The sequence below is a fragment of the Aulonocara stuartgranti genome (genome assembly GCF_965226115.1).
Source record: "Aulonocara stuartgranti genome assembly, chromosome: 9".
Lineage (NCBI taxonomy): Eukaryota > Metazoa > Chordata > Actinopteri > Cichliformes > Cichlidae > Aulonocara > Aulonocara stuartgranti.
Genome location: NC_138960.1, coordinates 34905001 through 34918980, shown reverse-complemented (window position 1 = coordinate 34918980; position 13980 = coordinate 34905001). Strand labels below are relative to the sequence as shown.

The 13980-nt window shown below is 45.2% G+C and overlaps 1 protein-coding gene across 4 annotated transcripts in view; it reads left to right on the top strand.

Annotated features, from left to right (window-relative positions):
- Positions 1–13980, top strand: part of fars2 (phenylalanyl-tRNA synthetase 2, mitochondrial) — a 135352-nt gene that overhangs the window by 81487 nt on the left and 39885 nt on the right. For all 4 annotated transcript variants that reach the window (XM_082546820.1, XM_082546823.1, XM_082546822.1 and 1 more), the window contains exon 8: positions 8155–8315. In XM_082546820.1, coding sequence (XP_082402946.1) covers positions 8155–8315 — 161 coding nt within the window. The remainder of the gene's footprint in view (positions 1–8154; positions 8316–13980) is intronic.

Sequence of the window (13980 nt, the reverse complement as noted above, 5' to 3'; positions counted from 1 at the left end):
ACTGAATCTGAAGGAGTCGCCGTGGGAACAGCTGCTGCCCGGCTGGGAGCAGTAAGGAGCCGGACCCCCAACCCCACCCGGAGCAGTGTGCACTGCAAAATCAGCTCTTTGGAGTAAAACTGTTGGAGGCCAACAATAAGGAAAAAGGAGGCGTCAGTTTACCACAAACCTAAAGAGTGCCGGAAAACATACGAGGGAGTCGGTGGAGCTGAACCGGCTGAAGCAGCACGAAATCTTACCGAGTCTCCCACCGAGGCATGAAGCTCTCCACCATCAAGGATCCAGCTACCAAACACCACCTCCACCCGAGACGTGAACATGGAAGGTTACCTGTGCAACAGAGGCTACCGTGATGGAGCTCAGGCCATCCATCCATCTATTGATCCATCCCTCCATCAGCATCCATCTATTCAACAACCATCCATTCACCCATCCATCATCCACCCACAGACAAACATGACACTTTTCCAGTTGCCCTTATCTCCAGCCACCAGCATCTGCATCAGGTTCTCTTCCTGGTTGGTCATACAGGAAACACGTCACTCAGGATCCATCCCAGTCAGATTCCTGTCGGTGTCTTTACTCCTGCTGGGTGACTGAGCTCCTCAGCCTATGTCTACGAGGAAGAGAAGCTTCAGAGGAAGCTTTCTGCATCCTGTATCCTTGATCTTATCCTTTCGATCTGCAGCTCGGGAGTTTGGTGTCACCTTGGTGTTCAGACCTCTCTTCACCACAGCAGACAATTAAACCAATCAATCTGGCAATCATCACTTTCACTCTTCCTCCGCTCGTGAGTAAGACCTCCTGAGATACTTGAACCGATCAAACGGAGGCAGCAGCTCATTCCCAGTAAGAGTGGTCCCTGCAGCTTTATCCACCTTCAGACTTGGAAGGTTTCTCATTCCATCCTAAAGCCTTTGCACTCCAAACTACCTCAGCACAACTTGGAGCTCATCGCTCAATAAACCAAGCAAAACCACATCTATGAATGCAAGATGACGAAGCATCGACTGCAAGGCTTCTGAAATAAACGGCACTCTGTGGACAGACCCTTTAAAGGGCTGTTTTACTGCTTTGACAAGCTCCAGGAAAAGACTACAACTGGTTGCAGGCAGAGATGAAAGATAACATCTGGACTTAAACAGCTGCAGGGCAGCCAGATATCATCTTTGGGCTCTCTGGAGATGATGGGTGTTCATCGGTGAATTATCAGTGAATAATGGAGTCCATGCAGTGCGCCTGATGATGCGTCCTGCCTGTCTTAGTAAGAGCTCTGTCCTGTTTTCTTTGTGGAATAAAAGTCGTCAGTCAGGATTTAATCAGTTTCTGCTCATTAAATCAAAACTGCAGGCAGATAGAGACAAGAGGACGAGATGAAAGATCTTCAATCTGACATGAAGAAAAAAGACGCGAGAGGAAAGATGCTGGAGAGTTTTATGAGAAGGAAAACTAGTGAACGAATAAAAGAGGGAGGAAAGATGCAGAGGAGACAGAGATGGGAGGTGAAGGAGGAGCAGGCAGAAGAAAAAGAAACGCAGCGATGAGGAGGAGGAGTGTCGTGAGTCTGATTGATCGCACGCTATCATGAAGTGGAGATTTATTCCAGTGCGGTCCCTCATCCTCTTCGACCCCACGACCCCGCGCTCATTAGCATAGAAACCACGTTCCCCGACTGCTGATTGGACCGGGACCGACGGGACCAGGATGTAAAGGAGGAAGTGTGTTTGCGTGTTGGCGTGCACAGGCGCGGCGTGTACTCGTTCACGCACCCACGGGGGTTCAAGGAGGTTACACATCATCATAATAAGCAGAAACATTTCCAATCAAAGCAGGTAATTCTTCTCCAGCTCGCTGTGCGTCCACCCACCTGTGTGTGTGTGTGTGTGTGTGTGTGTGTGTGTGTGTGTGTGTGTACCCCTGGGTGTGTTTTCCATTAACAGACAGCTATTTGAATGCCGCCACTCACAAATGTTTAGAAAAATAGCAGGATTACATCCCGGGCCTCTCCGCCCACTTCTCGCTGAGCGGCTGACCTCAGAAAATGAGTCTGAAAGCCAAATGACGGCCCGAGGCCTCGCCGTTGCTGCCGCCGCCACACAGCTAATTGTTTTTGCAGATTTATGCAAAACAGATAAGAATCCAATCTCTCCCTGTCGGTCGGTGCTGCGTGTTCTTTGAGTTTCTTCACGGACTCGGTGGGACTGATAACAACCTGTTTTCGTGCAGGTGGAGCTGGTTGGTCTGTTGTTTTGCGTCTGTAAACTTTTTGGCAGCTCTGGCTGTTTGATGAAGACCAGAGGAAGAACCCGGTCCTGGTCCTGGTTTAATGAGCTGGGATTTGCAATCTTTCACTCCAGTTTCACTTAACAGCCACCACAGCACCCTGGAAGTGGCGCCAGGAGGTTCAGCGACGCACATTAAAGCAGTGCATGCTCCAGTGCTTTATTTGAGTATTTCCCATTTATGAAACTCCGGAGGAACTCCGTGTCCTCGGGAACACTGTGTGAAATCATAAAACAAAATCCACAAATGGACTCCAAACTGGAGCTTCAACAGTAAATCTCATCGTTCAGCATTTCAACCTTTTTCCTCCAACCGAAGTCCCGAGGGCAACAAGCTTTTACCTTTTAGCTTTTATTAACAACGTCTGATTGGCTGATTACCTTCTCGCTCCATGTGACACGGCGGCCGGTCTAATCCAGTTAAAAGCGCGAGCTGGTATTGATTTCACTGTTTAAATCCTCTTCAGCCACGCGGAGGAGGAGGCGGCTCCGAGGGATTTGAAGCCTTCACATGTGAAACACGGACCTAACAAGATGGGATTAAAGTGGAGACGAGTGTTCCTGAAGGTGGGCGCGCCGATCTGAAGCTCGATTCACCGGCAAACCTTCAGCATGAATCGATGACGAGCTTTTATCTTTGCTCTAATGTTGAGTTTGGTCTAATGGAGCAAAGACAGAATTCAGACTGGAGATTTATTCACTTATACAGTGATGGCTACCTCGAGCACTTTACATAGTAAAGATGCTGCAGTCATGATACTGTTCACCTGGTTAACATACAGTAACAAATGTATGAGCTGAGCTGGTGAACCTGGTTGGTGTCTAGGGATGGGTATTGATAAGATTTTCACGATTCCGATTCCATTTTCGATTCTGTTTAACGATTCGATTCTTTATCAATTCTTTTTAAAAAAGGAGAACACTAAGGTCGATTAGCTTAGAACTTTGTTTTATATCTTCTCTTTGAACAAGATAGAAATTTAGGAGTAACATGGCCTTACAAACCCAACAGTGAGATCTTAAGAGATCCAGCCTACGGCTCTTCAATGGGGTGTCACAGGGTCCCCAGGAAAAACATTGTAAATGTAAAATAATAAAATAAATATTCTTCTGTAGCAATAACAAAGTAAAACATAAATTATTCTGTAGCAACTACACAAGAATATCCAGTAATGTCCCTGCCTACAATTAAACACATTCACTTACTGAAAATCATCTGCTGTGGCAAATGGGTGCAAACCTTTGACCACAAACTGAGTCACTGCTCGGTGACGTTCGTCTATCCTGCCTGAAAGGAGACGCTACCGGCAGACTGCAGCGAGAGCTGCCAGCATCTGAGCCAGACTCTGAAATATCTACTTTGCAAGTATTGCAAGTTGCCCTGTTGTCATCCGTTCACGTAAAGTATAACCAAACTTTTGAGTGTTTGAGCCGCCGTGTTTCCTGCCAGGTAAATGACGCTCCGCAACGTGGTGACGTCATTCAGGGCGACTGGAATCAATAAGAGAATCGTTTGCAAAAACGAAACGTCAAACAATTCCAAGGAAGTGAAACAGTGGGAACCGGTTCTCAACAAGAACCGGGTTTCGATACCCATCCCTATTGGTGTCTGTGGGGTTTTTTCATTTAAACCACCAGTGAAGCCATCGTGTCCAGTTCCTTAACACAGCGGTTCCCAACGGACCGGCCTTTAAGGTGTGGCAGATAAATCCAACAAAATAAAACGACACGACCGAGAAAAAACTGTGATCTTTTGTAAATATAACAATAAACGTGAATTCACTGTGTAATTCTGTAACTTTATTAACAGCGTCCTCCTGAAATGCACCAACGACATTGAGAGTAACATCCTCCTCTCTGCCCCTTAATGCTCTCAGGTCGCTATGGTAACGTGTAAGCATTTCTTTCAAAATAAGACACACAACTACAACACGAGAGAAAAGACCCAGGTAAACCAAGTTACGATAAAAACCCTGAAAACCATAAATTTTACACCTGAGCCTCAACTCTCACGGCCCGGTACCAAACCACTCAGGGGTGGAGACCACTGCCTTAACTAACTCTATGCTAAATACCTGCAGACGTCCAAAGGCCCGCCCATCAGCCTGCGTGCCACCCTGTGGTCACTGCTTTAACAGATTCAGGCTGATTGTTTTCATTTCTTCATCTTTGAAACCAGATGTGACATGTGAGGAAGTGCCCTCTGTGACATCATCAGGGACTATAAGTCATGTTTTATCCTCTGGACATGAGGCTTTTATTCTGAAGCAGCCGTTATCTGTGTTTCCTGTTTCCTGCTGTTTTTACCCAGACCCGTGAAATGGTTTAGACTTTGGATGCTTTATTTTATGTCGTTTCTGTGTCTTCAGTCTAAACTCTGTAGCTTAAGAGATGAGCACAGAGCCGGATTCTTCTTCTCCTCGGAGTTAAATCTTGGATGTTTTCCTCCCTCTGGATGAAAATTTTCCGCTCTTTGTTTCTTAAACTGTGGATTTCGATCCTGACGGGGTCATAGATTCTATTTCTGGAAGGTCTGTGCTTCAGAAAGGAAATAGGTTTGTCTCAATTAGTCTCCATCCCAGGGAGAGGAATGCCTTCCCTCTCATCTGGGTCCCAGGCCGGAGCGCCTGAAATCCTCGGGTTTACCCATAATCCTTTATTCCACCGAGCGTTTTGCCCTTCGCTTTGACCTGCCTCGAAGCAGCTGAAGACTTTTGTTCTGAAACGAAAAATCAGCCGTTTGAAAAGCATCTCGAGCGCCGTGACTGACAGGAAGTGGTGACGGCGCGCTGTGAAACTGACAGCGTCGGGCTCAGAGATCATTTCAGGTCATTTTAGATATCAGAGTGTTTATGTAGAAAACATCAGTATGAACATTTGAACTATTTAATCACGTTGCTCTGAGGTTGTGCTCTAGCTCAGGTTTTCAATAATAATAAATGTCAGACGTTCGATTTATGAAAGAAAAAAACACCTGATGCCAGCTCCGACTGACACACCTGAACAGTCTCATGTTTACAGCTCGCTGCAGTTCCTCTGACGTCCAGCAGGGGCTCCAGCAGCGAGTCCGTCCCCCCACACTGCCATGTTAAAGCCTTACAGCAGAAATAAACATGTTTACACCCTGACAAAAAACTGTTTGGGCCTCTGTGTCTGTTTTACCACTTGATGTTTGGGGGCGTGGCCTCTAGGACTCACCTGTGGTAACTGGATTTCCGGAGCTTGACCCGTGGACCGTGTTCACGTCTGAGCTCCGGCTCTGAGGATTGAAATTCCTGGATTTTATTGGGATGTCTTCCACCCAAACAAACACCTGTGAGAGATTCGGGGCCGGTGCGGTCCACCTCTGACTCTCATCAAATGTGGGAATGTTTTTAGGAGGAACGCTGTTCGTCTCTCCAGCAGAGTTTCACAGACTTGCAGAATCGATATTAAGCAGCACTACAGCTGTTTTGGCCGGCAGCCTGCTCTCCAGTCTCAGAGTGCAGTCCTGCTGCACTCGGTCTCTACCCCCGCTTATTACTGTGCAATCCATGGAAATGTATTTTCAGTTACACTTATGGCTTACAGCAATTATGGAAGCAACATAATCAAGACAGAGCAATTATTTCTCTGCATTCCTTTTTTGCAGTGCAGCTCTCATTGGCCTCCTGATTGTGTCCTCCTCTAAAGTCTCAAACTCTCTGCTGTCACGAGGAGCAGGTTCAGCTCATAGTCTGCTGACAGGAGGACACTTTGATTAACGAGGACATGAGAAGACGTCCAAAGGTCGAGTTATCGCCTGATTAATCCTGCTCAAACGATGATGACTGTTACTGTTGTATACCACCGTGCTGATTTCCATCCATCCTCCGCTCTGTGAAGATAAACCTGAAGGAGTCTGAGGAGTCGGGCTCAGCTGCCCAAACTCTTGTTGGGCATTTTGTCTACAGGTGGCTTAGTTTACACACAGGAGGAGGCGGCCATACCTGCTGAAGTGCTGCAAAGCCACAAACAGCAGCTTTAGTCCATCTGCTGCCTTCAGGGAATCACACAGAGAGACCGGAGGAGAGCTTTCCCCTCCGATCAATGAAGTCTCAAAAATAACTGAGGAAAGAGTGTGTGTGTGTGTGTGTGTGTGTGTGTGTGTGTGTGTGTGTGTGTGTGTGTGTGTGTGTGTGTGTGTGTGTGTGTGTGTGAGAGAGAGAGAGAGAGCACAGGTGTGTGTTGTAGGCGGTCACATAAGGTTGTAACGATTTATTGACAGCATTAAGTTGAAGTCTTGAATAATAGAGAGGAGTCCACTGAAGTATCACACACACACACACACACACACACACACACACACACACACACACACACACACACACACACACGTATGCCTTCCTGTTATGGTGAGGACCAAACAAAATGTCCCCACAATTCCTGAACCAAAGTATCAGAAAACCTCACAGGCATCACGTGTCCTAACAAACGCCACTGAGAACAAAAACAGGGCAGTCTCACAGACCTGAGACCCCCGAGCAACCACAGGTCACTATAGGGTTAAATTCCCCAACAAGTAGTTGGAAAGGTGGTGCTGCACCAAAAGCTTCCTTGCGGTGTCTTTGGTCCATGTTGGATTGCTCCGGTCGCCCATGGTTTGCATGGAAGTTGCCAACTACTCATGGAGCAGCAGTGAAACTGTGAGAAGTGCCACACAAACTAAAGAACAGAAACCATTCGCTTTGAAAGTAAAGGTTCGGCTTTATGAACCCTGTTGGTCGGAGTGGTAATGAAGACAAGTCTGTTTTTACGTATTGTTGCTGATTGGAGTTTGTGGAAACCACAGCCACTCCAACAATCTGCTCACGACCAACACAATCACAGGAAGGGTTTTGGTGCGGTCCCCTCTGTATGGACGATTTCAGCCGACAGCCTGGGGTCACCAACCAGTCTGCAGTGAGGCCAAAGGAAGTCCTAAGGAAGAAGCTAACTGAACTTTCAGCATAAATATATGGTGTATGGAACAATGAGACATGCTGGGTTTTATAATATACTTTTACATTTCTGTTGGATAAAATTTGCTATTGTGATTCGAGCTGTCAAATCTTTGAGGTTTCTAAGCCTCACAGATCGTTTTAACTGGTCAAAATGTCCCCGTTTCTAAAAATACCCTCAGTGCTGGGATCTGTTCTTTCTGTAAATTGAGCGAGACGTGCTCAGACGCTCTGCTTCCTCCTTTGTCCTCTCAGACTGATGACAGACCGGCTGCGTCGAGTTTGATTTAGGATGGTGTGGTGGTTCATCGGCAGTCCATGTTTTACCTAAAGGTGATGTAGATGGGGTCAGCGTGGCCTCTCTTTGGACGAGGTCAGATGTGTTTGACACATTATTGTAAAGAAGGACTAGAATAGAAATGAGTAATTTTAGGTTTGTGTTTCATTGCGAGTTTAGAGTTTCAGAGACTGAAGCCTTCGCGTGATTGGATGCATATTTAGACTATAAGTGATCAGTGAGGGTCCTTTGCTTATCTGATGGTGAGCCTTACGTCTTCGTCACTTCTTAAACGTGCAGTTGGGCCGACAGTGGGTGGAATATTTTTGCCATATTAAAAGCCGTAAGACTGCTTTGATAAAAACAGTAGATTTTACCCCAGACGACCCGGGAGCTGCTGGTCTGTTTGGGGTTTTGGTGAGACGCTCCACCAAGTGCTTCTCTTTTGGTCTTAAACTGTTTTATTCATCAGCATTCATTCATTCAGAGATCAGATGAAAGCGAGGTGCTAGACGGAGAAGTGTGATGCTTTTATTTTGTATGTATTTTCCACAGAGCACTTCCTCTGCCTGACTGACTAAAGTGATTCGTTAGCTTGTCTGCTGACGGCTGTTTCCTATGTTCTGTGTTTGTGCAGCGGGGGCGGGGGACAAGCTGGGCTGGGCGTTCGGTCTGGGCCTGGAGAGGCTGGCGATGGTCCTCTACAGCATCCCGGATATCCGGCTGTTCTGGAGTCAGGACGAGCGCTTCCTCAAACAGTTCAGAGTTCAGGACATCCACCAACCCGTCTGCTTCCAGGTAGACACAAACATCACACCTGAGTGGAAGAGGAGCAGATTTTCACAAATAAACGCGATCGTGGCTCAAGAGTTGAGAGTTCACCTTGCAATCGGAAGGTTGCCAGTTCGAGCCCCGGCTCCGACAGTCTCGGTCGTTGTGTCCTTGGGCAAGACACTTCACCTGTTGCCTACTGGTGGTGGTCAGAGGGCCCGGTGGCGCCAGTGTCCGGCAGCCTCGCCTCTGTCAGTGCGCCCCAGGGTGGCTGTGGCTACAATGTAGCTGCCATCACCAGTGTGTGAATGGGTGGATGAATGGGTGGATGACTGGATGTGTGAAGTGCTTTGGGGTCCTGAGGGACGAGTAAAACGCTTTACAAATACAGGCCATTTACCATCCTGAAGACGGATGAACGTACCGACTGCAGAATGAAAGAGCTAAAGTCTGTCTTCCATCCTTGTCTTCTTTTCTTTCCTGTTCTGTTTACGTGCCTTCCTCTCCTTTGTCCTTTCCTTTCACTTCTTGTTTCCTTTCATTCGTTAATGAAAGCTCCTCCCCTTGCCCTTAATTTGATCTTGTTTCCTTTTGTTTCAGTCCCATTATTTTGCTTTCGTCACCTTATCTTTTCTTCCCTCCTCTCTTCACTGCTCTCCTCGTTTCCATTCGTCCATTCGTTTCATTTCCATTTTCCTTTGTCCTCTGCTTCCTGTTTACCCTCCGTGCAGTCTTATTGTGTCTCTGCTGTGTTCAGTCATGTCTCTCTTCAGCTACAACACCGTGTCTGTGCTTGTGTGTTCATCACTAACCTGTAATAACTGCTGGCTCGGTTAGTTTACCTTCAGATGCAATAACGAGTCCGAGTCTCTCGTAATAAAAACAATCTTCTACCGTCGTGAATTAATTCACAAATGCAGAAATTAATTTGCCGTTAACAACGTCCTCCTTGTTATACAGCCACCGTTTAAAAAAGCTGCAAACAGACTGTTTCTTATTTGTGGGCCGTGGTGATCGAGAGTCGCACATACTTCCTACCAGCCAATGACAAAGCAGCAGCCCACCTACCTGTAACCACACTTTACACCCTCACTCCGTGTGTGTGTGTGTGTGTGTGTGTGTGTGTGTGTGTGTGTGTGTGTGTGTGTGTGTGTGTGTGTGTGTGTGTGTTTTCTTGCCTCTTAACCTCATGCATAAAACATTTTGACAGTGGGGGCTCACATCAGCCGGCACCAGTCACTTCCACTGACCCCACCATCGTCAACACACACACACACACACACACACACACACACACACACACACACACACACACACACACACACACACACACTGTGGGGTGTGTGCAGGTTCACACAGCGGTTACTCCGTCCCCACTAAAGGTGCTCTTTGTCAACTCTCGTCTTCACTAATAAAGAACATTTCAAGTGACTGTTGGAGGGCAAAGAGGAGAAAAGAGAGGAGTAAGATGAAGAGGAGGGATGGTGGGGGTGGACGAGGCAGAAAACAGATGGAGGGAGGAAGCAGGGAATGAGGAATAAATGAGGCGAGAGGTAGGACAGAGGAAAGAAGAGGATAAGAATAGATGCAGAATCTGACTAAATGCAGTTATTTGAATAAAAGATCTTTAGATGTAAAAAAATAAAAGGATTGAGTGAAACGTAAGGTGAGAGAAAGTAGGGGGTGACATTAGTGAGGAAAAATGAGAGACAAAACACAGCTTTAATGGAAAAAATATACTGAAGCGAGTTTGAGGAAGTGATTAAAAAAAGAAATGCTTGAAATAAATAAGAGAAATAAAGTGTGGGGAAAAGGAAAAAGAGGGAAAACAGATTAAAGTGTGTCAGGAAAACAGAGGAAAATGTAAATGACTAAAGAGGCACCAAAGTCTGAGAGGGGAAAGTGGAGGAGGAACGATTAAATGGAAGAAACAAAGTGCTGAAAGATACCTTAGTAAGAATGAAGAGAGTGAGAGGAGACGCTGGAAGGGTGGTTGGTGAAAACAACGACATGAACCAGTGTCACCTTATCCAAACACAGCGTCTTTGAACCGTTTCACAACACGTGTTCATCGCACTCAGCCAACCAATGCTAAACCTTCATTAACCGCTGTCCAATCAAACCACCTGCCTAGCTAGCAAAGAAGTCACCCAACTTCCTTAACATCCGACCAACAAACCAAAAAACTGAACCGAGCAGACAACACCTCCCTCCATTGTACAGCTAATATCTGCCTGTATTTACCCCACCTAACTACCAGCTGACCTACACAATCTTTCTTCCTTGTCAGCCAACCAATCCCATCCCTTCACCAACAATGAGAAAGAGCAGCTGATGACCAACTAACTTCATTACCTACCAACTTACCTTAATACCCAACAAACCAATCAAACACTTGATGAGAAGAACTGCTGCCTTTGAAAGTACAACCTATCGTCACCTACCTGGCAGCCCAATCACGTCCTTACCTTCCTACCACCTGACCCTGATGACCTTTATTTCTAGCGGGCGGACCAATCTTCTACTTTTAGCACCAATGAAACATGCAACGAAAGACCCACTGACCTCTTTATCCGACAGCCACCAAACTAGCAAACAAACAGCCAGTTGATCTGTGAACTACCGCCTTCCAAAGAACAAGTGATGGCTGACATCACGTGCACGGTACTTTCAGAACTTATCTGGACCACTATTTTTTTGTGCTTTTGTGACAGAATCAACAAAGTTTTACTCTTAAGCTGAAGTTTGTCAGCTCACATGGACAAATATTCACTCAGTTTATGTCGTCCTCTGAGTCGGCTGGTAATAATCTCCTTTAGGTTATAATCTTACTTCATTGTCTTTTGATCTGAACAAACTGAAGGAAACGAGAGGAAATAAATTGTAAATAGCAAATGCTTTTGAAACGGCCCACAGTGAGTGCATTCAATAAAGGTTTAACTGTATCTGACAAATTACAATAAACACATAATCAGTGTTGTTAAGCTGAAGACGTGAGGAGTGAGGGAGCGACCCTGCTGTCCTCCTGCTGTCCTCCTCACAGCCCTGTAAGTTTTATTGATAAACTCTGTTTCTCCAGAGGGGCCTGGGGAGCATGGCTCATCTCCTGCCCAGGGTCAGTTCACCTCTCCTGGGCTAAGGCTCTCCACCTCTCCCCCGAAAGCCTTTACTGGCCCCCACATCCACAGGTAATGAACTGTGACCGCCCAGGGCCTAACAGGAAATAGACTCCTTGGGTGTCGGTGTGTATGTTTGTATACGCACACACACAAATGGCTTCAGGGAGCTGTGCAGTGCCACTAAACTATTATAGTGTAAACAGACGGCTCACCTCCCTCCATACGTCTGCACAGTATGGTCAGAAATATGTGGATACTTCTCTCCTCACCTACCACCTGCTGTGCAAAGTCTTTCCCTGACGCTCGACTGAGTATAAAAATATCAAATGAGACTCGTTCTTCTCTCTGTTCTTCTACCAGTTTTACTTCTGTCCTTTACTGAAATATGTATGAATTGTTTATTTAACCCTCGTGTGCAGCGCTTTGTGAAAAGCACTTAATAAATAAATGTTACAACTTTATGAATAGATGAATAAATAAAGTTTGGTTTCCAGTTCATTTATAATTAACTAACACTTACCAAAATCAGCCAATCAGTTACTTATCTGCTTGCCCAACCAGCAACCCAACCAACTAATCTATCTAACCAACCACCTACTTTAAGACGTCACGTTTTCTCAAACCTACCCAGCAAACCAACCAACTTTTACCTGCCAACCAACTGCTCAATAGGCCCCTTTCTTGCTAACCAGCCAACCTTTCATCTACCTACCTTCCTAGTTACCTAACCGAGCAATTGCCTGCCTGTGTAACCAACCATTTACCTACCTGCCTGTCTGTGTAGCTGTCTACACAGCTAACCAGTTGTTGTCTATGTTCCTTGACAACCAGCCATCTACTTTGCAAACCAGCCAACCAACAACTTGTCTTAAACCGCAACAAACAAACTAACCACTAATTGACTTTTTTGTCTAACTAATCACCTACATGTGCAGGCAACTAACCAACCACTACCTAAACCAACAACTTACAGCTAACTGGTGATACCTTTCATCCTGGGTAACAAACCAGAAATCTACCAACCACCAACTGACTGTCCAACCAATGTCAAGCCTTCACTGACAAAAACCCAAACAGCAGCTAACTGATCCATCACTGAACCACCTGCCTTCCTCCTGCAGTTAACTAAAGTAAACTAGTCTTTGATAACATATGAAACAAACTGACCAACCAACTGATCACCTTGCTGTTCTTTACCTCCACCTTTGAATTGAGCTAACTACAGCCCAGTTTCTACAGAACATAACTAAATAACATTAAGTTGGCATGTTTCACTTTTCCTTGTTTTGTTCTGACTTTTGTTTCAAAGGTGGAAAAACCAGTGTCACACAGATTGATGTGTCTCAGTGAATAGCATTAAGATGGAGAGAAAATTAAGAAAATATCATTCAGGAGCAGAAATAACAGCAACTTCTCTCACTCTGTGCAAGTTATTCTGAGCATAATAAACAAGTGACAGATGATAGGAATCTCTCCTTCAGTCTGTCGCTGCATAAAACATCACATTTATTCTGTCGTCCCGATAAAGTTTTAATGTGTTATTGTCTTTGTGTTTTACTCTCTGCTGCACTTTCTCCTCTTTCTTCCTACAGTCGGGCTGTTTCTCTTCTCCACTTTCTGTCACATTTCTTCTTCTGTTATTCATTGGGTTCTTTTTTGTTGCTTGAATCTGCACTTTCAGCTCATTTTTATTCACCTCATCTCTCAATCTCTGCAGTTGGTGTGCTGATTACCCCTTCAGTCCTTACATCTTTGTGTTTATGCTTGGTTTACTTTGAAATTCTAATGAGTCTCCAGTCCAAATATCCCATAAATGTACATGTACGAAAACTAATCAATGTGGTGCACAAAGTAAAATTTCAACATCTTTGAGGATCATTAATAACTCATAATGTGTTATTGTGAAATTAAACTATTCTTCATGGCCTAAACATCAGCCACAAATAACCTCAGCCACGCATCTGCACATAATACATGAATCCAGATGAAGACGTTACAAAACTAAAACCACAGCGAACCAGCAGAAAAACAACAGCGTTATGCCACATTAGCACTCAATCAATTAAACATAAAACTATTACAAATATAATCCATCATGTACTTTGCAACTATTAAGTGGGTACATTAATTATCATTGCATTATTTAGTTAAAATATATTAATGCAGACCAACCAGTTCCCTATGACCTAGCTACCCATCCACCCTCCTAACTACTTACACAACCAGCCTGCCAACCAGTCTCTCTGCTAGCATGGCTAACCAGTTACATACCTGCCAGTCTACCTGTGCAAACAACCAACTGCGTGCCTGTCAATTAAGGACTCACCTACATTCATCTACCACCTTTGCAACCAACCAATCTGTGTACCTGCCAGCATGGCTCATCACTTACATAACTACACAACCAACCAACTCCTTGCCTGCTTGCTTACTTTGATAACTAACCAGTTAAGTACCCACCCATGTAGACACTTAACCAACTACCTAGCTACATACTTGTACGGCTAACTAATTAAGTAATTAATTAACTACCAATCTAAACAACCAATTCCTTTCCTTTGCTTTACTACACA